The 26758-nt window shown below is 40.0% G+C and overlaps 2 protein-coding genes across 4 annotated transcripts in view; both read right to left on the bottom strand.

Moving 5' to 3' along the window:
* Nucleotides 1–6247: 6247 nt before the first annotated feature.
* The window catches only part of LOC119654399 (lissencephaly-1 homolog), a 60394-nt gene continuing 39883 nt past the window's right edge, over nt 6248–26758 (bottom strand). For all 3 annotated transcript variants that reach the window (XM_038059780.1, XM_038059782.1, XM_038059781.1), the window contains exons 2-9: nt 16676–16771; nt 16319–16619; nt 16097–16253; nt 15838–16015; nt 15642–15777; nt 15420–15575; nt 15162–15357; nt 6248–6491 (exon numbers count right to left, since the gene is read on the bottom strand). In XM_038059780.1, coding sequence (XP_037915708.1) covers nt 6418–6491; nt 15162–15357; nt 15420–15575; nt 15642–15777; nt 15838–16015; nt 16097–16253; nt 16319–16619; nt 16676–16713 — 1236 coding nt within the window. In that variant the 5' untranslated portion in view covers nt 16714–16771 and the 3' untranslated portion in view covers nt 6248–6417. The remainder of the gene's footprint in view (nt 6492–15161; nt 15358–15419; nt 15576–15641; nt 15778–15837; nt 16016–16096; nt 16254–16318; nt 16620–16675; nt 16772–26758) is intronic.
* On the bottom strand, nt 24219–24715 carry LOC119654400. The gene is made up of 2 exons (XM_038059783.1): nt 24306–24715; nt 24219–24239 (listed from the first exon to the last, which is right to left on the bottom strand). The coding sequence occupies exons 1-2, from the start codon at nt 24619–24621 to the stop codon at nt 24226–24228; spliced, it is 330 nt and encodes a 109-aa protein (XP_037915711.1). The 5' UTR covers nt 24622–24715; the 3' UTR covers nt 24219–24225.

The raw sequence follows: 26758 nt of genomic DNA, 5'->3' as shown, positions 1-26758 counted from the left end.
ATTATAATTTGTCCGAAGCTCTTTAAATAGTCATTCTTGTCAGGTTTTTGCCAACAAGTAGGCATGTAGTCCAAAACTAGACAACCCAGAAAAATGTTTCTAAGAATACGTCTTCAGGTGCCTTCAGCATAGTGGTATAGACGTTATCCATGTCAAGTGCTTTGAGGTCCATTAAAGATATTATAGCAGTTTCTATTTTTTCACTAAAAACAACCGCCTTTGTGGTGTTATAGTTCCTCTTGAGCCCCTTTCGCTTACAGAAACTGCTAAATTTAGTCTCGTCCAATTCTATCCTCCTCTATGCCATGAACTCTAAAGAAAGTCTCCACTGTCTCAAATTTGGGAGTCTGTGAAAGTACCATTTAGTTTTCTAAGAGAGTGAACTTTGGCCAACTCCTCCTGTATGTTCTGTACAGGCTTGTAAGACCCTCTTCTTCGCTTTCTAGTTTCTCATTACCCTAACTAGGGAACACAAATCTCTTGCTGGCAGAAACTTAGACAGAAAAGAAGAACTTATAGTTCAGATTTTTTCCTGAATATTCGTCGATACCTCCGACATTCCCGCAGGTGCTGCTCTTGACCAAAAAATGAACTAAATCTGGCAGCCATTGAGCTTTTTCTCCAAACAGCTCAAATCTCGATCAACGGAACAGCACCTATGATCGTGAGTTACTCGCCCCGTACCTCGCAATTAAATATTTCCTTGAAGGCAGACCGTACAGGGGTCAAGATCCCCGCCACTGTCGATTAATTATTTGAAATGATAAAAACTTGTTGTTTCTTTTTCGTTGGTATGAATATTTATTCTTGCAAATACCGATATGTCGGGAACCACTTGTTCCCTTCATCAGTGCTAACCCTGCACTGATGAAGGGAACAAGTATCGGTATTTGCAAGAATAAATATTCACACCAACGAAAAAGAGACAACAAGTTTTTATTATTTCAAACTTGGGTACTTTCCCAAAGATAAGGGATCCGTGGCCCACAACCGAGAAAATGACATTTTCAACTGATCCAGTCCGCCATTAAGTGGATGGCGGACTTATGAATCCCTCGATTCAATTTCAGGTATTGCTTCACAATCATCGATAAGTTCACGTGGTGGCTGAGGCAATACCCCTGAAAGACATTACTACACAATTTTGTACAGAGGCAATCTGTCGAGAATGGATACCACGCTTTGGTGTGTCGGAAAATATAATCGTCGACCAGAAAATGCAGTTTAAGTCCTTGCTTTTCTCATAGTTGGGCAAACTCCTCGGCTTTAAACGCCACTGGATGCTGAAGGCCGCTTTAATGGTTCAAAATGACCCTTCTTGGTCGCAGTTAGCGACACTCATTCTACTTGGCATTTTGGACAGCCAATCGAGAAGAATTAGCTGCAAATCTGGCGGAGCTGGTATACTGGGAGATAACTTATGAGAGCCCCTTCGAAGTCCTCGAGGCCGACATCATTATAGCATCAACGTCGGGGGGCACGGTCAAACGGGTCTCCTTTGTTCGATTAAAGCCCCTCGTCCAACAAGAAAACGCGACCAGGGCGAGAGCGCGCGTCCGTCTTGACATGCGGCAGCAGCACGCAAGTGCGAATCGGGATGGCCATGGCATTAGTCTCGTCCAATTCTATCCTCCTCTATGTCATGAACTCCTAAGAAAGTCTCCACTGTCTCAAATCTGGGAGTCTGTCAAAGTATCACCTAGTTTTCTAAGAGTGTGGATTTTGGCCAACTCCGCCTGTCGGTTCTGTATAGATTTGTAAGTCCCTCTTTTGTTTCGGAACATAAATCTGTCCCCGGTAGAAACTTAGAAAGACAAGAAAAGTATATAGTTCAGATGTTTTCCTGAATATTTTTACGTGTGTCCACTGAATTTTGTTTTATATCCGAATTGTTTCGCATTCGGTTTACAGTTTGTCTAGAAAATGAGATTTTCCTTCTTTTGCGTTAGTTGGTCCATATTGAAAATTTCATACTTTTTCATCGCCTACCTATGGCACACTCTGCTATTTCTGACTCTGCCTTTAAGTCACCTTTGTTCAAATTCAATTTTCAAACAATTTACCACGATTTCAGTTCTACATCAAACAAAACCCAGTTTTTCTCTTCACAATGAACTGTTGTAAAGAACTTACTTGCTAGCAACGTCGTCCCCTCTTCTCGTCACATTGTGATCTTATCCCAAATCACTTATTTTAGATTCAATGATATGTAGTTGAAGCATTGTTCGAACAACAGCAACTGAACAGTTTTCGAGAGGATAACCTGTGCAAAGCAAAACAAGGATTGCATAATGGGGCACGGCAATACTGATTTATTGAGAAGTCGAACATTATTTCCGAACTTGTGAACGGAACACGACGCTACACTCAATTCTTATCAAGAAATTTTACTGAACAACAAACAACAAAGAACCGTATCCGCCAATCAATTTTCCAGGAAGCTAAGCTAAGCTAACTGATTTCATATTCTTTAGATTAATCGATTAGGTAATGCAGGCACAGATAGATAATTCGAAAATGAAACTACTCGAGAATCAGTTTCAAATGTTGCTCCTCCTCTTTCTTTCTCTTATTTATGGATAAAAATATTTCTACAATGTCATGCTAGTTGGTTTTTTGTTTGTTCATCTGGTTCAGTTTCAAGTACATTGTAACGAATTTCATTGCAAACATTGTTTTTTTTTGTTGTATCTTTTCTCTCAAGTATATTTCTATCATAATGAGAAATCAGTTGAAATGTTTCATGTATATAATATACGAAAATAAATAAACACTAGCCTAAACTAATCTCTAGGTGCTTTAGATGTACATCAACATAACTTTTCAAGGTTTTCTACTTAGGAGAAGCAGTGTAAAGGATAAGTTAATCAGAAGAGGACAATCGATAGTTAAGATATATTGAAACGAAACCTATAAAAAACGAAAGCCCATTGAAATGTTCGTGTTCAGTGAAATCGTCATATTTATTTGTTTTCACTTTGCTGTTTAGCGAGAGAATGTGAATAAAGAATATAATTGTAATGATTATAATTCGAATTGAATACGAAAATTGCTTCCATTATTTCTTGATTAAAAGTAGAAATCCATTTAGCAAGTAGGAAATGTTAAGTATTAGAATGAATATTTATTTTGAACCTTGCATACGTTGCTGCCAACTTGCCGGGTACTGGTTCTTTATTGACTCTTCTCCGTTGAATTCTTGTCTAAGTTTCAAGATTGTTTTCCGTAACTATTATAGCAGTAAAATGTATAATTGTTTTACCCTTAAACATATTGTTGTAATAAAATACGTTTTATCATGTGTAAGCAATTTTTGTTTACCGTTTTTCAGCTTCTTTTCAAAGAGAGTGTATTTGTATTTCCGCTATGTAGTAAACTTGTGTGTCCTAGAGAAAGCGATTAATATATTGTATGCAATTTTTTTTTTGTTGAATAATTCTATGGAACAAAAACACTGAGCTTCATAAGCACTTAATCAATATACAAATTAGAATACAATATATTTATAGTAACATTCGTGTGTTGTCTATTTGTCGTAATTAACCACAAAGAAATTGTCAATTAGATTCGTATTTTTCCACTCACTAATGAGAAAACTAAAGCAAAAATTTAAATTACCGTATCAACTACAATATAAAATATATATTTATATAAAAATTGTTTTATTTAAAATAAATAAACATTTTCTATTAAAAAATATCAGCTTTTTTCTCAAAAATGTTCTCTTCGCAAGAAGAGAAACAGAAAAAAAGGATGGAGAGATACGTTTACACGAAAACTGGTCGTTAATAAATCAGAATAATTATCAAAAGTATATCTGATCAATTAAGCATATTTTCTCTTTGTTGTTTGATGTTGTATTGAGAACTCTTAAATGTTTTTCATTATTTTTTATTATTTTAATAATTATTATCATTATACTACACTTAAAATATTTTTATGTTTTGTATATATTTTTTGCTGTGTATCAATGCGGGTGTTCTTCCAAACCAGCTCTGCAACTTTCCTTTAAAAAATATCCAAGCACAGTTTGAAGTTAAATTTATTCTCTTTAGATGTCCAGATGTCTACAAAAAGGTTTATTTTCGTCCTATCAAACATTATTGTATATAAACGAACACTCAATTCGCTACGGTAGCCACTGACACGTTAATGTTTGTAGTTTTGACTTTAATCGCATTGAAAAACAAAAATAATATAAAACGTGATGGATATGGAAAGGAATAACTTAGTTGAAATCCACATATAAGGCCTACAAATAAGTTCTGTCCGTTTTCACAATAGATGGCGTAGCTTGTTTTTTATTCCATTGATCCACATTTCCAAACATTCATTGGAAATATACTGTCAATAGGCACAAACGTCAGTATAAATTATTCAATTGAAGTGTAAACAACAATACTTTTTTCATCAACGAAAATGGCCAATTTTGTACCAAATAATCTGTTTTTGCGGGGAGTTCTACTTCATTATTTCAATATGAAGGAAAAAGCAACCGAAAGTCATCGCATTTTGGTGGAAGTTTATGGTGACCATGCTCTATCTGAGCGAAGGTGTCAGAGGTGATTTGGACGGTTTAAAAGTGGCAATTTTGACTTGGAAAACGAAGAACTGTCCGGCGCGGACGGCCAACAATTTTTGAAGATGAAGAATTAGAGGCATTGCTCGACCAAGATCCATCGCAAACGCAAAAAGAACTTGGAAAAACACTTGGAATCACTCAGCAAGCCATTTCCCATCGTTTAAAAGCAATGGGAATGATCCGAAAGATCGGAAATTGGTTTCCGTATGAACTGAAGCCAAGAGACGTCGAACGCCGTTTTTTCACATGCGAACAACTGCTCCAACGACAAGAAAGGAAGGGTTTTCTGCATCGAATAGTTACTGGCGATGAAAAGTGGATCCATTACGATAATCCCAAGCGTCGGGCAACGTGGGGATACCCCGGCCATGTCTCATCATCGACGGCCAAAGCGAATATTCATGGTGAGAAGATCATGCTGTGTATATGGTGGGACCAACTGGGTGTGATATACTATGAGCTGCTAAAACCGAACGAAACGGTCACGCGCAAACTCTACCGACGTCAAATGATGCGTTTGAGCCGGGAACTCAAGAAAAAAAACGGCCGCAATACCAGCAAAGGCATGATAAAGTTATTTTGCAAAATGACAATGCACGTCCACATGTTGCATAGCCCGTTAAAACATATCTAGAAACGTTGAAATGGGAAGTCCTACCCCACCCGCCGTACTCTCCAGACATTGCTCCTTCTGATTACTATTTGTTCCGGTCGATGCAGCATGGCCTGGCTGACCAGCACTTCTCCAATTACGACGAACTCATAAAATGGGTCGATGAATGGATAGCGGCCAAGCCGGCCAATTTTTGACGCGATGATATCTATGAATTGCCTGAAACATGGAAGAAAGTTGTGGCTAGCGATGGGCAATACTTTGAACAATGAATGTATAACCAATTTTTCACAATAAAGCTTCAAATTTAAAAAAAAACCGACAGAACTTATTTGTAGGCCTTATATAAACACCTTCGAAAATAAAACTGAACTATAACTGGTGCAAATGATATTCAAAATGAAACTCATTTAACCGCAAAAAAAAACTTTTAAACACAATTATAGAAGTAAAGAACTTTTTGTAAAATTTAAAAATATAATAAACTCCCGACTGTGCAGTACAATGAAAATAAAATTACAGGAACATAGGAAAATTGTATTGTACCGTCCCATATTCTCATTTCCGTGTTTTTTTTTTCTTTTCCTTCTCTTAAACCGGTTGCTAATAAGGAACCATCACTACATATAAATTGAATTTTTCCATCACAATTGGAACAGCTCATCCATAGCTTTAAAAATACTCAAGAATCGCTTTTCACCCTAACATCTATCATACAGAGCTGGTTCGCTAAAATTCATGTGTTCATGATTTTCACAATTAACTGCACGACGGCGAATTATTTCATATTTTCTTCAATACTTTTGTTTCACAAATGGTTGAGAGAATTGAGTTTGGTTTTCTTTCTTTTTTTCTTTCTTCATTCTTCAATTAAAGAACTGCTGCTGCTGCTGCATTTTTGTGGTTTTGTTCTTGCAAATTTATTTTGATTTCCAATCTTCTGTGATCTTCTGAAAATTGCCTGTAGTGATAATTTACTAGAAAATATAATCAGTGAGTAACACCCAACTTTCGCTTGAAATTATTCTTCACAAAAAAAAAAAAAACCGAAGTTTGCCTTCTTGTCAACCAATGTATAGTCGTAGTTTTATGCAATATTTTACGGAATATTAAAGAAAAATGAATAATTTTAAATAATATGTATGCTTGTTTGTATGTATATTTTTTTTTACTCTTGTTGAATTGAGGTGGCAAGGATGTTGTAAACTGCACGTTGTGCATTTTAACGACATTCCCACACTTTCACTTTGAGGTCTACGCCGCCCGAAATCACATATGGATGCGTTCTATGGAAATCTGCAAAGAAAGAATAAATTCGTTTTTACTACTGTCATCAAAAAGTAAGGTGAATTTGCTTATAAAATGTTAATTCTTTATCTATTCTTCCAAATCAATTTCATCCTCTACAAAACAATCCCCGTCCGATAAAACGCACTTTTGCCAACGCCGTTTCCAGTCTTGAAAACACTGAGAATAGCCAGTTTTCAGTATAGCCTTCAAGACCTTCTTCGATTCGGTTTTTATCTCTTCAATTATGTCAAAACGGCGTCCCCGCATTCGCATTTTGAATAGCTAGAAGTCTCACGGAGCCAAATCAGGCGAATACGGTTGTTGCGGAATGATATGAGCCGAGTTTTTGGCAAAAAAGTCGCGAAGAACTAATGCAGTATGACATGGTGCATTATCGTGATGAAGGAACCAAGAGTTGTTCGTCCATAATTCTAGCTATTTCAGACGAATAGCTTCACGCAAACGACGCATAACGCTCAAATAATATGCTTTGTTGACAGTTTGGCCCGGCGGAAGGGATTCATAGTACACCATACCACGATAATCAAAGAAAACTGCCAACATGACCCTGATTTTCGATCGACTTTGCCGTGGTCTTTTCGGTCTTCCTTCACCTTTTGTACGATATTCGTTGGATTGGTCGGCGGTCTCCAGTAATAATGCATTTCAAGTGGTCCTGATAGTCAGACAGCAAAGTTTTACATACATCAACGCGACGCTTTTTTTGCCAAAAAATAGAGCGATTTTGGCACCAATCGAGACTTGACGCGTTTGAGGCACGGAACATCCTTCACAATGATTTGGGCTGAGCCAAATGATATTTCAACACTATCAACGAGGTCTTTAATTGGCAATCGACAATTTTCAAGTACCAAATCTTTGATTTTTTGTACGTGGCCTTCGTCGGTAGACGTTGATGGTCGTCCAGAACGTAGTTCGCCTTCAATGCGTTCTCGGCCCGCTTTGAACTCGTTGTACAGTCTGTTACCTAAGAGCGTGGTCACTGTTACACGTAGATAAAAAATCAGAGCGTCCTGTTTCTTTTTCTATGACATAGAGGGCACCTCAGTCCTTCATGCTTTTTATAAAAAGTCAGCTCTCTGTCAAATTTAGTCTTCAATTGAATGGTTTTTCGAAATGAGTGCTGTTTACGCCTCTCGCTTTGAGGCAATTTTTCTATGTTTGCATGAAAAAGGACCCAAATTAACGCAAACTGCTGCTTCGAAGCAGTTCGTTAGCAAGTGGATAAATCGCTATAAAAAGGTCGGTAACGTTGATGACTTTCCTGATCGCGGAAGTGCAAGCAAAATCTCAAAAAAAGACGATAAAAAGATTCTCGCATTGTTCTCGAAAGATCCAACTTTGACTTTACGTAGAGCTGCTGTGAAATTGAAAGCAAAAGGTGTTGACGTATCTTACGGAACGATTCGCAGGCACTTGCTTGCCAATAAACTGAAATATCGCAGTACTTTGGAAAAACCAATGTTGAGTGCAAAACACGTTGAAAAACGAATGGAATGGGCGAAGGAAAACTTGGACCGCGATTGGAGCAACGTAATTTTTTCTGATGAACCCTCCTTCTGGGCATTTCCGAGCATCAAACACGCCTGGACAACCTCCACCAGTAGGATGCTTCAACGGACTGTTAAACACCCCGTCAAGGTCCATGTTTGGGGATGCTTCTCAAACAAAGGTTTCGGTACTTTGTTATTATTTACCGAGAATTTAAATGCCGAGAAAATGAATAAAATATATCAAAAGGCTTTGTTACCATCTGCTAAGCAATGGTAAATCAAGAAAAATGAAAGCTGGATCCTTCAAGAGGACAACGATCCGAAACATCGGAGTCGAGCGTGTAGCGAGTGGAAGGCGCAAAACGGAGTTGTCACTTTAGATTGGCCATCTCAGTCACCGGATGCAAATCCCATGGAAAATGTGTGGGCTCTGATGAAAATGCAGCTTCGCAGACGCAAGCCATGTAATTAAGATCAACTTTCTCGACAAATTCGGAGGTCTTTCCCGGTAGAATATTCAGAAAAACTAGTGGAAAGTATGCCCCGACGGTGCCAGGCCATAATTGACAATGCAGGAGATTGGATTTGCTACTGAGGTATTTGCATTGAGTATTGACGACCAAATTATCAATAAATTTGCGAATTTTCGAAAAATCAATTGTTATTATTTAACAGTGACCACGCTCTTATGTAAAAGACTGTACCACTTATAAACATTATTTTGTGCCATAATTTGATCACCAAAGGCCTCCCGCAACATTTTCAACGTGTCCGCACAAGAATATTCGTTCCGGAAACAAAATTTGATGCAAGTTCTTTACTCAACAAAATCACCCATTGTAAAAATCGAAGAATTCACTTTTGGTTGCTTACAAAAACACGTGTAACTCGGAGATAATTAGACTTGTTGACGAACAGACGCCTGGCAAAGGTCATAGACAGTCCTACCAACCTAGGGGGAAAAAATGTACTTGCCTTCTTAATGCCCGGGAGTTTCAAATGACAATTTCACCTTACTTTTTGATCACAGTAGTATGTTAAGTCAGAAATATTGTGGCGAAATGATTATTATTCAGAATAAAATAAATATCAAACAACTTGTTATGAAGCCGCGAAAGGAGCCTCAGAATGGGCAACGACGAACCAAATCGAACGAAAATGGACGAACGATTTGCGCATCTTTTCATGGAACTTGCGCTCCCAGTACAGAAAAGGAACTGCTAATCAGCTAGTCGATATCCTAACTCAACGAAAGGCTAATGTAAAAGCGTCAAAGGTGATGCCCTGGATAGGGACCGGTTTCCTGGAGAAGGGCCACTACATCTATATATATAAAATATTGTTGGAAAGGCGTTGTAACTTTATAACTCAAGAAGGCACGAACCGATTGTCAAGTTTTAAGAGTACTTTTATACAGGGCTACAAGATAAGTCGACTTACATCCGTTAAAGGCGTGTAGTATCCATCATTTCTGACTGATTTTACTATGAAACACCCTACCCCAGAACCGTTTTCAAAATGCCCGAGTTTTAATTTTTTTTTATAAAAATGGCCGATTTTTCGCCTATTGAATTAAATATTTTGAAATATGTGACTCTTATTATTTTATATAGGGGGCAGGTGAGGAAAGTGTAGGAACTTTGTAGTCTTGTAGATTACTCACTGAGGAAGCTATCCCCACACTTGGTAGCTAGATAAAATGCACTACCAAAAATGAGAAGAAGAAATTTGAGGTCTGGTACGGATAACCGGCGGGAGTCGTCTGACTTGGTGACTGGGTCGGCCTCCCGTAATGGACAGCACGGCGTCGAATCCGACGCCGCGACGACCAGGAACATTGCTCCGCCTGTTGCATTTGTTTCGCCACAATTTGTAGCGACCACTTCAGCAGGTTCGCATAGGCAACGGATGAAGTGGAGTGAAGAAATGAACCTCCTCATCATCTGGTCCTACTACGAAATAACGGTGGGGGCGGGTACAACATCTTACCGCCCCTTGTTGCACCAGAGATTCGTCGAACATTTCCCGAAATTCGCGTACGTGACTGTGCAGCGAGTCGCATACCAGCAGCGCTTTATTACTCGTAGCGACACATTCCCGGCCACCATTAGGGAGCGTGTTCGACTTGAGGTCATCGGGGAAACTGGTGATCGAGAGTCGATGGGAGGAGAGGCGGCGGCATCAACAACACCACGCCGCACTGCAGGCAACAGTTTCAGTACTCGCCGAAACACTCTTCTCCACCGTCTAGCTGAGGTTTCCGCTTAGGTTCGAGACGAATTCCAAAGAGCGTGTATAGAATTCTCGGATATGGATCCTTTGCATAGACCAGGTATTCCCAGGTTCTATGCATATCCAACAACTCTGGGAATTCTATCTCAAAACAATGATGAGATTGCGGCTATCAGATTGCACGGTCAGAAGATTCGCTTTCGTGTTATTAGTTTGAGTGACCAAAGAGATCTACCGTGGAAAATTCGTCTGGAACGTCGGCGGGACTCACTAAACCAGGACATTGCTAGACTGATTCAGATCAGCACTGGAAATGCCAGCAGATGGGTGAGAAATAAAGTGCAGAGGGTTTACCGAAACTATTCTATCCCCAGTGAGACACCCGTAGTTGAAATTCTGGACACACTAAAGCAGAAACTTTCTGTCATATGCAGTTGGTTACAACGGCATGGCGAAAGTCATTCCAGACGTGTCCAGGATGCAACATATGCGAGGAACCTCAACGAATCCCAACAGAGTGTCCAAACAGTGCAGTTTTAGGTATTGGGGTGGACTTTGGGAGTTACCCGCCCAGGATGCTGAGCATACTGAGTGGAACACCGCCGAATGCCAATACACCTGGCATGAATTTTGCGGATGTAACAATCATTTGATTTTTTTTTTGAGAATTGTGGGGTCCTAAGTCCGCATCAACTTAATGCTGGACCGGACCAAATGGGGAGCTACTTACTCCCTCTTTTTTTTGGTCCACGGACCTCTCGTTTTGAAATTGTCAGTCCGTGAGTCAACTGAAGACATCAAATAGAATTCGTAGCGTGATTTGAAGGCCACACCTTCTTCGGCTTACGCAAAGTGTATGGACGATTGGTTAGCTGTTATCACAACTATTTTGAAGGAGAAAAAAAATTTAAATTTATGTTTTCTTTTTTAAATTAATTCCGGGTACCTTTTACACAAAAGGTATGTGTGAAACGAGCCAGAGAGGTACTCCTGCGTGAAAAGTTTCCAATATAATATTAAGGTACGACCGCATTTGCACTATGGGATGCCACACTACATTCAGCACAACTACCACAACGTGACATGCCCTGCAAACAACTGCATATTTTAACATTTCCAAAGAAGAATACAAACAAAAATTGGCAAAATCTCATCAGTCCACTATATAGAAATGACAAGCGACACTGTGAAATATTCTCTACCTCTTGTTGTATTAATAAAATTCTGCATCCAAACCCTATTTCAATGAGATTCAATTGCTGTGACGAGATTGCGCTCTGAGGAAGACGGGGCCACATTCCTGTCTGCTAAACTAAATTAAAATACCGAAAAAATCTCCACGTGGTGATGGCGCGAAACGCTGTACTTAGTTTAACTTCCTGATCGTGATGCAATAGGCGAATGATCCAAGGCTTAATTAGGGCGATCAGACTAAAATCTGCATGGGGACTCTGAAGTGGGTTCGATCACGAAACCTTACCAGGGGTATACCGGTGCCATGGGAACTGGGGGAGCCCTCTGAATTTACATATATCAGCAGAATTCTTGGTTCATGTACTTTCAGCTCAGTTGTAGTGATTGGCCCCCTAGTGGAAGTTTCATGAGGGCTGTGGTTACGTCCAAGCGGATAAAGAGACCATCGGACCTCAAACGAGTTGTATTTCAATTATGGTGCCGTACTCCTTAGAGATTTAGGTAGCTATTGCATCCAACAATATGAATGCTGAGCCATGCACTCAGAAGAGACTTCTATCGCTTTTGTTTTTCTCAGCGGGGCTCTGATCGTGGTCATAAAATCAATCCGTGTCTTAAGAAGACCGTGGGGTTAAGTATACACGATAGGTACACACGTAAAACCACCAAGGATGTAACTGTTGCTATGAGTGTTGTAAGATTATGCTCAGATCACTGTTACTGCAGATAGCGGAATCCTTTTCTCACCGTTAAATAGTGTAAAAATGTTGGTCTGTGACTCCTATAGTGAAAAATACCAGACAACACAGAATTCATAAGCAGCTCAAACTTACATAATTGTTGACCTCAAAATCACCTCGCTTTTGCAATTGAGCTGCAATGACTTTCAACTTTTATGGTAGCTACCATGCTACCAACCGAAATGGCAGAATGACCAGCAATCATTTCATTGAAGCTCAGATTATAATCATCCAATCCGATGGCTGATTGCTTATAGCTGTTTACAAACTTAATAACGAAGTTTACTGGTAACATGTTGTCACGCTTTCTTCCGACCATAGCCAATTATCATAAACTGCTGAGTACAACACCTTTATTAATTATAATAGAGGTGACTGGGTTAGTTTTAGAACTGATACGGATGCGTTTTTCATAGTTTTACCAAGAATTCATGGAGTCACCTTTAGACGAGTCTTATTAAAAACAGTTGTAAAATATAAAATATTTCAGTAGAAAAAGTTCCCAACAATCAGCCAAATATTACCACTTCAGCTATCTAATTGTCAGATGAAAAAAGCCGTATCCGGAACAACTCTGACGATGCAGGAATTATCTACTTGAACTGTGACGTTTGAAAATGTTCGCTGAGCTTAGAAGATGTAAATCAAGTACATACCTGAGTAGTTGACTTCTCAGATCAGATCTAGTCCCCTGTTAGAGATTTAGCTAATATTGCTAAAAAATTCGGCAATAATGGAGCTAGCGAACCCAAAAATGGGCTGGTCACTTTAGCGGCTAGTTTATGGAATATATCCTCTTGCCACATTCTACACATCAAAATTCGAAACCTAACAGCTGCCCAGCCATTTCTCAGCCTCAGCAGGAAAAAGTCAGTAATGCTCTAGAAAATTACCATGTTAGTTATCAAGTACCTCACGACCACCCTAATCTTTCCGATGCTCCTGATTATTCGCGAAATATGGATGAGAATCTCATAAAGCCAGGGAAGAACGCCATACTAAGTAAGTTTTTCGTCCCATCACCGTCTTTCCGCCTGTTGCCATAATATTCGAACCATTCGCCAATCATCAACACAGCTGCTGGTGGATGCATAGCACCACGATGAGCTCGTATACTGCTAATGTCCCAAATGAAGAGGCCATACTCTTGTATTCCAAAAATGTTGATAGTCTTTGATCTATCAAAAGCCGTACAACTTCTGAATGATATTAGACGTCCATCAATACCGTTAGAAATAATCGAATGGATCGCCAATTATTTGGCTGGCCGACAATTTTTTACAAATTTAGATATAATTAGTCCAAATTTCGTAAAATCAAACTAAATCCCCAAGGAAGAGTGTTATCGCCAAACCAAGGAATTTATGGATTCCTGCACCACCTGAAGATGTTCAAATATCCAGATATTAGGTTGGGGAAAAAGTAATGTCGTATTTTGTCAATAGATGGCGACACCTAAACATATTTTGTGTTGTACTTATCGCATCGGGTCATACTATACGGCGATTTGAAGACGACGGTCTGGGCTACAGGTGTCTCTTTGACAGTTTTATGATCGTACGTTTCAGTCTCAAGTTAAAGCGCGTCAAAGATGGAATCCACCAAGGAAGATATTCGTCATATTTTACGTTTTTACTACCTGAGAGGTAAAAATGCAACGAAGTCCGCCGAAAAAATGTGTGAATTTTATGAGTCTGATACTGTAAAGATTCGCACAGCAAAGCGTTGGTACGATCGATTTCGTTCTTGTGTAGTGGATGTCGAAGATACACCCCGTACTGGTAGGCCAATCGTCGTAGAAACCGATTAAATCGTCGAAATCATCCAAGTAGACCGGCATGTGAGCATTCGCTCGATTGACCAGGAACTGGGTTAGGACCATAAAACCGTTTGGAACAATTTGGAGAAGATTGGATTCCAAAAAAAGCAGGATGTATGGGTGCCACACGAGTTGACGGAATTTCTTGGGCCGAATCAACGCCCGCGATGCACTGCTGAAACGGAACGAATTCGACACATTTTTGAAGCGGATGACTGGTGATGAAAAGTGGATCACGTATGAAAATCTCAAGCGAAAAAGATCGTGGTCGAAGCGCGGCGAGCCGGCCCAAACCATCGCCAAGCCTGGGTTGACGGGCAGGAAGGTTTTGCTGTGTGTTTGGTGGAATGGGAAGGGAGTCATCCACTATAATAATAATAATCGTTGGCGCAACAATCCATATTGGATCAAAGCCTTGAAGTGTGTTAGAGCACTTCATTCAAGACCGTAACGGTACACCGCAGTACACTGTGGGAGGCAATGTGGTCAGCATTGCGCTCGCCCGAGATTATTACCCTGATTTGACTCAGGTACTCATTCACAGCTGAGTCGACTGGTGTCCGACATCCAATTATGATAACAAATTCCTCTGCCATCCTCTGTCATCCACTATGAGCTGCTCAACTATGGCCAAACCCTCAATTCGGTCCTCTACTGTGAGCAACTCGACCGTTTGAAGCAGGCGATTGTCCAGAAGCGGCCAGGATTGGTCAATAGGAATGGTGTTATTCCACCAGGACAACGCTCAGCCTCATACATCTTTGATGACCCGCCAGAAGCTACGGGAGCTCGGATGGGATGTCCTATCGCACCCACCGTATAGTCCGGACCTGGTACCAAGTGATTACCATCTCTTCCGGTCCATGCAAAACGCTCTTGGTGCTACTAAGTTGGCCTCAAAAGAGGCTTGCGAAAACTGGCTGCCTGAGTTTTTTGCAAATAAGGAGGGTGGTTTTATAAGGGAGGGATAATGAAGTTGCCTGCTAAATGGCAACAAGTTTGCGAACAAAACGGCGCATATTTGACTTAAATCGGAGAATTCTAAGTATATTAAATAAAGCGTCAAATTTCGATCACAAATATCTTTCTTTTTCCCCAACCCAATATTTTATTTGGCCTTAAGTTTACCATTGAATTTGATTAAAAGTATTGATAATATGACAATAAAAACACTTACCAACTGATGTGCAGAAATGTTGATGAGCATATAGCGTCTTCATGCATCGCTTATTACGTAAATCCCAAACTCGGATTGTTTTATCATCACTGGCAGAAATCATATATTTGCCGCCAGGATGGAAAGAAATTCCCCTTACCCAATTGTCATGGCCAGTTAATGTGAACAAACATATGCCAGCGCCTACGTCCCATATCTGTTGAAAAGTAGAAAATGAAATACAGTAAAACGAAACATCCAACCTCGCATAAAACTTACCCTAATTGTTTTATCTCGAGAGCCTGATGCAAGGAATGGCCCTTGATGTATGCCTTTTTTGTTGTCTGCCCCAGCTGCTTCATTAATTGCAGATGATGCTGATTCAGGTGCCCAAGCGATACATTCGACAGTGTGATCATGTTCTCTTAGCTCAACCTAGAAAAATGATAATATTACCAGTTAGCTACCATCCCTTAATTACCTATTTTAAGTGAATCCTACCTTGCAGTCTTTAGAATTTGTATTCCACACTCGTATCGAGTGATCGTTTGAGCATGACGCAAATATGGTACCATCGATATTTACTCGTACCATACGGACCCACTCCCTGTGTCCTGTATAGGTCTTTACACAATAGCTAGCGAAAGAGAGATGTAATAATTCATTTTAAAAGCTTGAAATATTGTTTTTAACTTACCCTGTTGCAACTTCCCACATTTTGATAGTTTTATCGCGTGAAGCGGACAAAAGAAAATCACCAGCAGGTACAAAGGCTACTGAAGAGACATTGTGATCATGTCCATGCATTGTCTTGATACATTCGTATGATTGCTGGAAATCCCATAGCTTAATTGATAAATCGGCACTGCAGGACGCTATTGAAAAGATTCATTTAAATTTAAAAATTAATGAATGACTGTTGAGTGACATAAACATCTTCTGCTTTCGCAACTTACCCAGCATTTTCCCTTGAGCATCGAATGCTATGTCTTGTACTGAATCTGTATGACCTTTAAGGGTTCTTTCATATTCGCCTGTTTCAAAATCCCAAATTTTTATGGTAGCGTCTTCTGATGACGAAACCATCAAACTAAAAATCGGATGAAAAAGAACCTGCAAACCGACAACATTAATTCAATCAAACAAAACTTCACAATATTTTCGAGATTTCTACATACTCTCGTTATGCTTGCTCGATGACCTGTTATATCGAATTTTTCTGGTGGTCGTGGTATCCACTCTGTTGGACTTCGTTTTGATTTTGTCGGAGCCCCTTCGAGAACTTCTTTTTCTGCCTCAGATAGTCGTGCTTCTAACTCCATCACTTTTTTCTGTAATCGTATGACTGATGTCCATTTCTTTTCAAGAAGACCACCATATTTCTTTTCGATTTCTGTTGAGATATCAGCTTCCTTACGGAAAGCCTCCAGTGCGTCACAATATCCATTAGAGCCTAGGTAGTCGGCAATCGCTTGGTTACTGTGAGAGATACAATTGTTATTCGATAATTAAATTTCTCTGTATTGAATACTCACAGCTCCTCGCGCTGCCGTTGCGACAACACCATTTTCATGCTGTTCTGGAATATCCGAGGAATTTAATTAGAGTAATGATTCTTCCCGTTTAGTTATCTGCAATATGAAATTAAAAAAAAAGCTTGATCAGTCCATGTAAACAAAGATGATGTACATTATTTTACGGATTGCAATAAATGTTCGAGATTTCTTCCATAATTAAAAGTAATAAAAGTCAAAATAGGCAATTAACAATTATATTCAACTGATAACACTCGATTTGTCGTTCGTCTACTCTAGATTGTTTATAAATGTATATTGAGAATTGTGTTTATTTTATATTAGGCTATCAAACAAATTCTTGCGCTGTTCCTTTGTCTGGTTTTAATTGCCTTAAATGGCAAATTGAGGGACTTAGTGAAAATGAAGCGGCCAACAACTGTTTGGGAGGTTGTTCTTGAAGCAGAAGTAAATTATACGATGGATTTTAACTCCATGCAAAAATTTGGAAAAACAAAACGTTTTGAAGTTGCGTCTTCGCACACTTTGTTTAACAATGATTCCCTTCTCAAACGCATTGTTGCATACGAAAATGAGTGCTTCTCTACAACGAACAATGCAGCTCCGCGACACTTTCAGAATTCGAAGTTGCATAAGATTATGGCAACTGTTAGATGGTCTGCTCTCGGTCTTACCCATCCAAGTTTCCTGAATCCGAACGTAACAATAAATCGACAAATATATGGTCGCGTTAACCAAACCTATGCCTTGCGTCAACCAAGACTGTGCGCCATCTTTTGCGGTTATTTGAAATGCGCTTGAGCTCCCCCAGGACTTCTCGCAATGCCTGCACTCCTCAACTGTTCTGTGACAGTCCTCTTGGAGGACCCACTCATCAGCTATTTATCGCTATTTCTTAATGTGTAACCTATCCACTGTCATTGCCACGTTCATCGCCTCGGGTACGACTGACAAATCTGTGCGTCGGCCAAGTACTTCGTACACGCCAGCCAAGAATTTCCAGCGCATCGTTCAAAATTTTACGGTGGAGAAAAGTTATTGCACATCTTTGACCGTAGACGGTAATGGGATGAGAAAAATTACGCTCATTAGGTCTGGTGTTAGTGCCGTGTATGTGATGCAATCGATTGTGGTTGCGAGCATTGCACCGTTGTTTATAGCTTCGTCACATGGGATCAGGAAACACAAACAAGATAGCCATCTAAGTGCTTAGGCACACCATAGCACCAATACATTAACCACATAGATCATTGGCCAGTTATCTAGGTCTCTACCTCAAAGATGCACAATGACATTCCCTGCTCATTTGCCTGTGGATTTGCTCCTCCTGTATTCAGTCTTCTTGAGGCTAGCGTACTCCGATGATACCGACGCAGACAGGTGTTGAAGAAGGGGGGCCAAATCACGGAACAATACTCAAGAATACGAGGGAGTTAAAGAGCATTATGGAATGTTGGACCGAGGTAAAAGCAGTAAAGGAACGCAGTATTAAATCTGATATTTTGGAAACACGATTAGTGATATCGAAGTAGTGGTTGTCAAAAAGGAGTTTATCGTCGAAGGTTACGCTCAGGTAGAGGATAGAGTTCAGATAGGACAGAGCAACCACCAAGAGAGTAGGAGAAACGGGTGGGAGAGGTTTCAAGCGAGTAACACATCGAGTGGCATTGCTGACATTAAGCGCAAACTTAATCACTATACACCAATAAACTACAGTATCCAGATTTGCCGGCAGGAAAGCGCAATCCACTGGGGACGAAACAGAGGAAACCAGCTTGAGGTCGACGACGTAGCAAGCAAGGACAAGTGAGGAATGAGAGGGGAGGTAAATAAATAATAAAAATAAAAGAGGTCCTAGAATGGATCCTTGTGGCACACCAGAGAAGGGGGGGGGGGGGGGGGGCGAGGAGGGAGATTAAAAGGTAGGAGGCAAACCATGTAATAAGAGGTGGAGGAATATTGAGAGAGGCGATTTTGGACAGTAACTCGTGGTTAACGGAATCAAAGTAGGGCCTTCGAAAAGTCCGTGGTGTGATAACTGCATTTCCAGATTTTAGATAAGGCAGAAAAAGTGCATCTAGTGCCACCAAGGGCAACCACCACACTTCCAAGATATACAAATTGATCGACATCTTCAATTTTATTCCCATTAATGCAGATAGGTAGAGTATGATGACCAGTCAGGCTAAGAATGTTAGTATTGTTCGTGTTTATCTCCAGTCCAACTCTACCTGCCTACCAGAGACAGAGCAAACAGATTTCATCAGCGTAGTCGAAGTGTTTGAGGAGAGATGTCTTGTCCTTTGAACTGCTCTCTCACCGATAACTATACCGGCCTTGGACCTCAAATTCCTTTGAGAACCTCGGTGCAGCATATTTTCCGCCATCATAGATGGCTCTGATTATAGCTATTAGTTTCTCTGGAATGCCCCTCTTGCGTAGAGCACCCCAAATACACTCCCTGTTCACGCTATCGAAACGTTTCCCGAAATCGATGAAACGAAGATCTAAACTCCACGCACTGTTCTAGAATGATCCATAGAGTGTTGATGTAGTCAATGTAGGAGGATCCATAGCGGGAACCAGCATGTTCTCTATCGATCAAATTTTTGAGATGATCTTTGATGTGATCATAACAAGCTATTATCTGTGTGGATTAATTTAGCTATTATCTTTGCGACGACAGGGAACACCCAGATACCCCTGAAATTGCCACATTCAAAACGGATGTCTTTCTTCGGAATCTTAAGGGAAAGCAGGCGATTTTACCGTGTGGAAAATTGACTTAATATATTTGAGAATATACACACAAATTTGCAGAGTCTAATACTCAACGTTTTCGTAGTAAACGAGTGACACATCTAATATCACGGCCCTTGCCAGGATGATGCGGAACATAGGTTGGCCAAAGCAATGTAGCAGGTTACTGATAGGCGGGGGCGTGCCGTCCATATTTTTGTACGTGTCGCCTGTGTAGACAGAGGCTTTGAACAACGTACAGCACTGGTGGAAGATAAATTCTGCCTATCGTCTGATTGCACTGAGGGTATGCAACGCATTTCGAACTAGTTCGGATAATGCGGTGTTCGTAATCGCAGGGATGGTCCCTATTGACCTATTAGCGAGAGAGATGGAATGCCTGTATGGGCGGAGGCAGGCAGGTTCATTAGGAACGTAAACAGATCACCGGCGAACGACAAGAGAAGAGTCGCATAGACTCTCGCAACGACGGTGGGACGAGTCGTCGAAGGGTCGGTGGACACACAAGCTTATTCCTGATATTATGGAATAGCTTGACTGACGACATGGGGAGGTGAACTATGAAGTTTCTCAATGGACACGGTGGTTGCTACCGAACGTATCTGCATCACATCGGTGTGGATCACTACCCGAACTGTAACATATGTCGTGGGATTCCAGTTTGAGTGCCCGAGATTCCGGAAGGAGAGGAGCGAGGCCCTGGAAATCGGTGCGAGCCTCCAAAAGTTAATCCAGGAAATTCTCAGATTGGATGCAAACTGTATTTTGGTCATCCACACAATTGTGCGGATAGAAACCCAGCTCTTGAGAAAAGCACGCGCAAAGAAATGGAAACGCTGTACCCTAAACACAGAATGGAGCTGCTGAAGGAAGCAAAGAAACAGAAGACTACAGAGCAAGGCTGCCCCCGAAATAATGCCTAAATAGTGCTCCCATGGGGCAAGGGCAGGAGACAGGTGGGGTGCCTTTTTAGTGGGTGCGAATCCCACACTACCTCAATGCCAGCTTTGACGTTCGCACGGCAGAGCTGAAATGGATGTGTCTTTCTAAGACTTTTTAACATCTCCTCTTCATTTTGAAGTTTTAAGGTCAGTTTTGTCTGTTATGGTTTGGCAACTAGGAGGATTCTTAGTTTTGTTCAAGAGATGATAAATGCCAAAGGCGGATCATTATTGCTCCACAAATAAACCTTCTCAACATGAAAATTATCCAGCAGGAGCCGACAGCTGGTGCGAATAAGCTGGATTCTCCAATGCATTGAAATCGTTCAAGTATCATGTTTGACTGACCGACAAGAAGTTGAGAAACACAACGGTCCAATATATGTAGACTTCTCCAATGATGAATTTTAGCAAGGTCTCACACAAATGAAAGATTCAATTGGACAGTATGGCGCATAACTTTAAAACATTTGAATCCAGGTAGAAAAACAAATGAAATCGCCTCTTATAAGGCTGCAGGACTGTTCAATGAAGGATATCCTGCAATTTTGAGAACCATGCAATTATTAGATCTGAAAATTGGCTAGCAATGCAAAATTTTTGTCGATCAGATGGACACACGTGACATTCATTGTCCAGCAAGGCCCGCAGATTAGAGCATGCATGTAAATCGATTTTTTGAGGAAGGACTATTATATGGATCAGTAATAGCTGATAAGCGGATAACCACTGTAAGTATTCGAAAAATGGTACTTCAGTACTTAATTATTTTCTATAATTTTTGAACTAAAAAAAAATCGGGAAATTTTTTTTTACCAAGCCGAAGTGGGTGTTTTTCTGAAATTCCATATTTTTCTTTTCAGACTTTCTAAAAGTTGAAATTTTTAGATTTTTTGAACAAACCCAAAAGAAAAAATTGTAATGAAAACTCTACTCGCTTTTCTCGTTCCACAGAAGAATTACGACCTGGATTAGGAAATTCCAGCGGGGCAGTGGTCTACAAACTTCCAGATTAATCAAATATGAAATATTTTAACTGAAAACAAATTTTGCTGAAGCTTTCAAATATAGTTTTGTATTTTCCTGCGCTCAACTCATTTTTTCCTTCTAAGAGGAAAACCGAGAAAAAACTTCTCGAGACCTCCTAAAGCAGACTCCCTCCTTAACGATCATCCACTCTCTGGGAATGATCTTAGATTTCCCAGATTACCGAATGAATTTAAGTAGCAAATTTGCAGTAACTGCAAATGCAATGATAATAACCCTGTGAGGAGACGGTCAAACCCAGCAGCTTTACTCTGTTTCAGTGAATTGATGGTGAAATGATTTCTTTTCTGCTTGGAGTAACAATTTTTATCAGCGTGTTATGATGAGTAGCCATTTTATCTACAAGAGGAGGAACCTCACTAGATATGACAGGATTAAGAAACGTGGCGAAGTGTCCTTCCCACTCTTCAGCTGCTTGTCATTTTGAATGAGGGGTTGACAGAAGATCATGGTATCGCAGTTCCCTGAATACCGGCGACTAGGTATGGCAGTATTATTATGTTCTCGGAGAAGTCCACTAGGCCGGAATCCATACTTCTATCACTCGGTTCAACATAGCATAATCAACCATGCAGGAGTTCCGACGAGCTGGGCTATAAAACTGCTATATCCAGAATACCTGGTAGATCTGCCAACCACCGATCACCACTTTTTCAAGCATCTTGAAAATTCCCGTCGTAAGAAACTTTCAAAAACTACGACGATGTCAACGACTTTATTGCTTTCATGACATCATACCTGGTAGATCTGCCAACCACCGATCACCACTTTTTCAAGCATCTTGAAAATTCCCGTCGTAAGAAACTTTCAAAAACTACGACGATGTCAACGACTTTATTGCTTTCATGACATCAGAATTTTATGTAATTGGAATAAATAAACTTGTGTCTTGTTTGCGAGTGCGTATTGATTGCATTGTTTGGGTTGATATATATACATTTGAATTTAAAGGTTATAAACCGCAACGAATTTCTTGACAGCCTTCTTCAGTATGACTAATTATGTTTGCTATTTGCAACTAATAACCTCTAAAAAGGAAAATATAGTGATAAGAAAAGACAAGGTCGTTATCAAAACACTTTGTACCGGATCAGCTACAATCAAAATTATTAAAATGTCTGTTTGTCTCTTTTATGCAGGAATGGACTTTGCACTTAAGTACGCGATTGTAAATTCAGCCGTAGACATATTATATTATGACAAAAGAACACAAAGAATTTTGACAATTTAACCAATTGCAAATTGTTGATGCTGATTTGAACGAAATATACACTGAGGTGATATTTCCATGAGTACGAAGAATATCAAATGTTCAAGGTCAAGGATCAGCGGAAGACGAGATTTATTGAGATATTTCTGCTCTGAACAGTATCTAATAATTCCCTTGTCTTTTATATTAAATTATTCATGAGCGGCCTGTTCCCAGGCCTTGTCATCATAAGAAAGAAACAATAGCTTTCCAGAAACACATATGAGTAAGTAAACACTAAACGCACATTGCAATCTTTAACATATTCATATGACGTTTAATGCAAAATATTTAACTGTTGTAATATTCCCCATAGAAACACAATCGACAGTAATCTTTCTACCTGTATAGCGATTGAGTAAGTAACATGTGGGTAGATGATGTTAAACACACATGAATTACCAGTTTTCTGGTCGATGATTCATCTGGAAGTATACGTTCCCATTATAGTGAGTGTCAGTGGTATGCGACTTGACTATTAATAAGAAGGTGATTGATTCGCGCGTATACTCTTTTATTGCTCTGGCCAATAAAGTGAGCATTCGCTTGCAAGTTAATCGAGCAGGCGATTGAAATGTGTTTGATGAAATGTTTAAAAGGTTCGTAGTTTTAACAAACAATACAGGATATTGAAAAGGTTCAAAAATAATTACCAACCTCCATTCTTTCATACGCTTCCAACAGTGCATTTGGCTGGACCCCAGACGAAATGCTGGCAAAAATAACCATTATTATGAATTTTGAACATGTGTCCATTAAATATTTCATAACACTTATATTAGTAAGTTTGCGATCTCTTTTAATCTTGGAACCAAAATCCTAATTCATTAGGCTCTAGAGGTGATGTGGCAACTCTTCAAATAGAAGAAACCCATTTAAGTGAAACTATATTTGGTATAAGCTTGGTGGTAGTTGTTTGAAAGTGAATCTATGTCACACTGGTGTAACTAAGCAAGTACTGAAGATTGTGGTTCTTATAACAGATCTATCTTTCATCAGCGAGTGTTTAAAAAATAATTGATCTGCAGATGAATTATGAATGTTTATTGTACACCACCCTTAGAGTCAAGAATATTGAATAGAATTAATCTTAATATAAGTTTTTCGTGTGAAACTAGACCTTTTGTTGCTGTCTTTGAGAAGCGTTTTTCTTGGCAGTGGAATGATACATCCAAAATTTCAACTTGCAAAATCATGCACAATTCATTTTTATTTGAAGTACAGTAGTTTAGTTAAAATGTTAACATGGCGGCCAATATCCTTTAGATGGAGCTTAGCGTGTCCACCATGCCTAAGTACTATCGATGACGGTTAGACGAAATAGGTTTAGCTCTCTCCTGGTTTTCCCGAGAAAGCTGCATTCCTGCTCTACTCTTCTGCTCCATGTGTTTCTAGGGCGACCTACTCGTGCATTCATCGTCCTTTCTTAAAGTGTGTCTGATCAATACATTTGGAGATACTTAGCCTGTGTGCCGAGTCAGGTAATAGTTCGAAATTTCTCAAGGCAAAGCACACCGATGACATAGTGGTGACGAAAATTTAGAGCTTTTGTGTCACTTTTCATTTGCTGCTCTCATATAACAACACAGAATGAATATTGGTGCGAAACATCGTCAACTTGATGCTGAAGTACCTGCATTTCCAAATTTTATGCAAAACAGCGAATTGGGATCTAACATTGCATCGAGTGACATTAACCTCGGCGCCGTCGTCGGTGAAAATAACGCTACAAGATATACAAATTGATCGATACCCTCGATATAATAGGAGGAATGCGATGAGGGAAATTGGATGTTATTGGTTTTTATTTTTAGTCCGACTCTGCTTGTCTCTCCTTTCAAATTCAAAGCCATTTGGCCAAGATCAATGACTAGATGAGAGAGCAGAGAGTTGGACCATTGAAATGCTCCACGTCCTCTGGACAAGGCAGCATGGAAAACGTCACTCATAATAAGAAGAAATATTATCAGCAGAATGCAATCTTGCGGAGTTCTGGCTACAGATTCTTGAAAGAAATTTTTGCCTCGATACAACGTGATATTTTGCATTAATACATCGCTTTTCTTCTCCGTCATTTCATATCCCTGACAAGGTTTCGTTGCACAAAGCCACTTTAGATCAATCCCCGTGCAGATTCGAGTTTGATGGCCCTTATTAAGCCTTGGAATATTCACCCATTGCATCATGGGCAGCAAACCATAGTGTGTACAGCGTTTCTCGATGCCACCACATGGAGGTTCTTCTTGACCACTCGGTTTTGATTTGGCCGACAGGGTTGCTGTCCCGTCTTCCTCACCGCCGATCGATTGCGCCACTTTGCTCGATTATAGGCTTGATCTGTATGTAGTCTCAAATCGCCACCTAGCGTATCAAACCATCATTGTTTTGGCCGGCATTTTTTCGCTTCCCTGTGACTTCGATATTCAAACCAATCTTAGCAAGTAAGTTTTTGCCAGTGCGAATTACATGTCCATACCATCGAAGGCAATCCTCTCGCAGCTTTTCCACGGTCTGTACCCCATATCGATCGCGTGTTACTTTACGGGTGCAACATTACATCTATCGATATATATATATCGATTATCGCCCGGTGCTGTACAATGATTTTGTTAGTCGGCAAGCACTTTGAACCGCAGGATACTGTGATAAATTTTGATTTTGAGACGTTCGTTAATCTAAATCGTTGGATACTATCTCAAAATCAATGCTCGATCCGTTCTGGATCCTCCTGCATTGACCACATCAACACTAGTGCCAGAGCTGATTTTCGATTTTCGCTCCAAAAGAATAATCTTGAAGCCAGAGCTCCTATACAGGTTCGAGTTATAAAGCACCCTGAACTCAAAACAATAGATAAATATCTTGTGGAGCGATGAGACGAAAATAAACCTTTTCGGGGTGGACGAGGCGCATGTTTTACCTTGACCAATAGCGCAGGCTTCTAATCCACGATAGGTAAAATCGATAGTTGAGCATGAAGGTCATAATGCGAAGCGGATTTTTTAGCGGGGCAATTGCCCAATTTTTTTTATCGATGGCACTATAACAAAAACGCTTATTTGGACTGATGTAAACATACCAAGACTTTCCTAGTAAGACGACGATTTGAAATATTCAGCGAAAGCCACTATCCAATGGTTACTATCGGACCTTTTCCGGCATGATGTCATAGCTCAATGCTCAACAGTGGTAAAAGGGACATCACGCTAGGTATATCCGTGAATCGAATGCAAGATGAAGCCATAACTTTGAAAGCTGGATTGACAGTCAGTCTTCTTGTGTTCTCCAAGACAACGTGACTCTTTTTTACGGCTCTCGATAGTTAGACATATGTTAGAGACAGAAATACGCTCACTGGTTACTGGAGACAACACTTACGTTCATTACTTATCAAGATAATGAAACTCAGCTGACAGGTTTCGTGGTCGAAAAATGTACAACCGATGACGGGTATACCTTAGACCAGTCATCGTTGTTGTTACAGATAAGTAAGACGGGAACCACTTTTCCGGACTTCTTGCAATGATTTGAGAAGCTGAGGATCTTATGCGTATAACACGTGGTATCGCCAGCAGACAAAGAAATTATCTACGAATAGCTAGTCAAAGAATGATTAAAATCGCGAAAGGTGTAAAACTGAAGGGGATGAAAATCCATGAGCTATGGATATTTAAGTTTAATAGAATCGTAAACTGCAAGAGCAATTGAAACAGCGAAAATGGCTCAGCTGTTTTTATTGGACTTCTAATGGCCCAGCGATGAATTACCCAAGTATTTTTGAGGTCGCACTCTCTGTACTTATTATGCATCAACGCGTTAGCTGCGGTACTCGGAGGTATGGCCTCTTACACCAGCGCCTAAGTGCATTATTATCATTTAAGTATGGAATTCAGAGACTAGAAAAAATATCTTCTATGGTTCTGTATTTGAATTTTCCCTACTTACAATCGTTGCGTAGGTTTATACAAAACGCTGGTTTTCCGTAACCAAATCTTGTTGGTGGTGCCCTGTGAGTTGGGGCTTAAGAATACACTGAAAGTCTTCCCTGCTTTTCGTAAAAAGCAACTAAAAGGGATAGAAATGTGT

Source organism: Hermetia illucens, chromosome 4, assembly GCF_905115235.1.
Source record: "Hermetia illucens chromosome 4, iHerIll2.2.curated.20191125, whole genome shotgun sequence".
Taxonomy (NCBI): Eukaryota; Metazoa; Arthropoda; class Insecta; order Diptera; family Stratiomyidae; genus Hermetia; species Hermetia illucens.
This window is presented reverse-complemented; position numbering and strand designations above follow the sequence as displayed.

Excerpts from the sequence above, each read along its gene's own strand:
- LOC119654400 (XM_038059783.1), bottom strand. The coding sequence starts at position 24,621 with ATGAGTGACGTTTTCCATGCTGCCTTGTCCAGAGGACGTGGAGCATTT.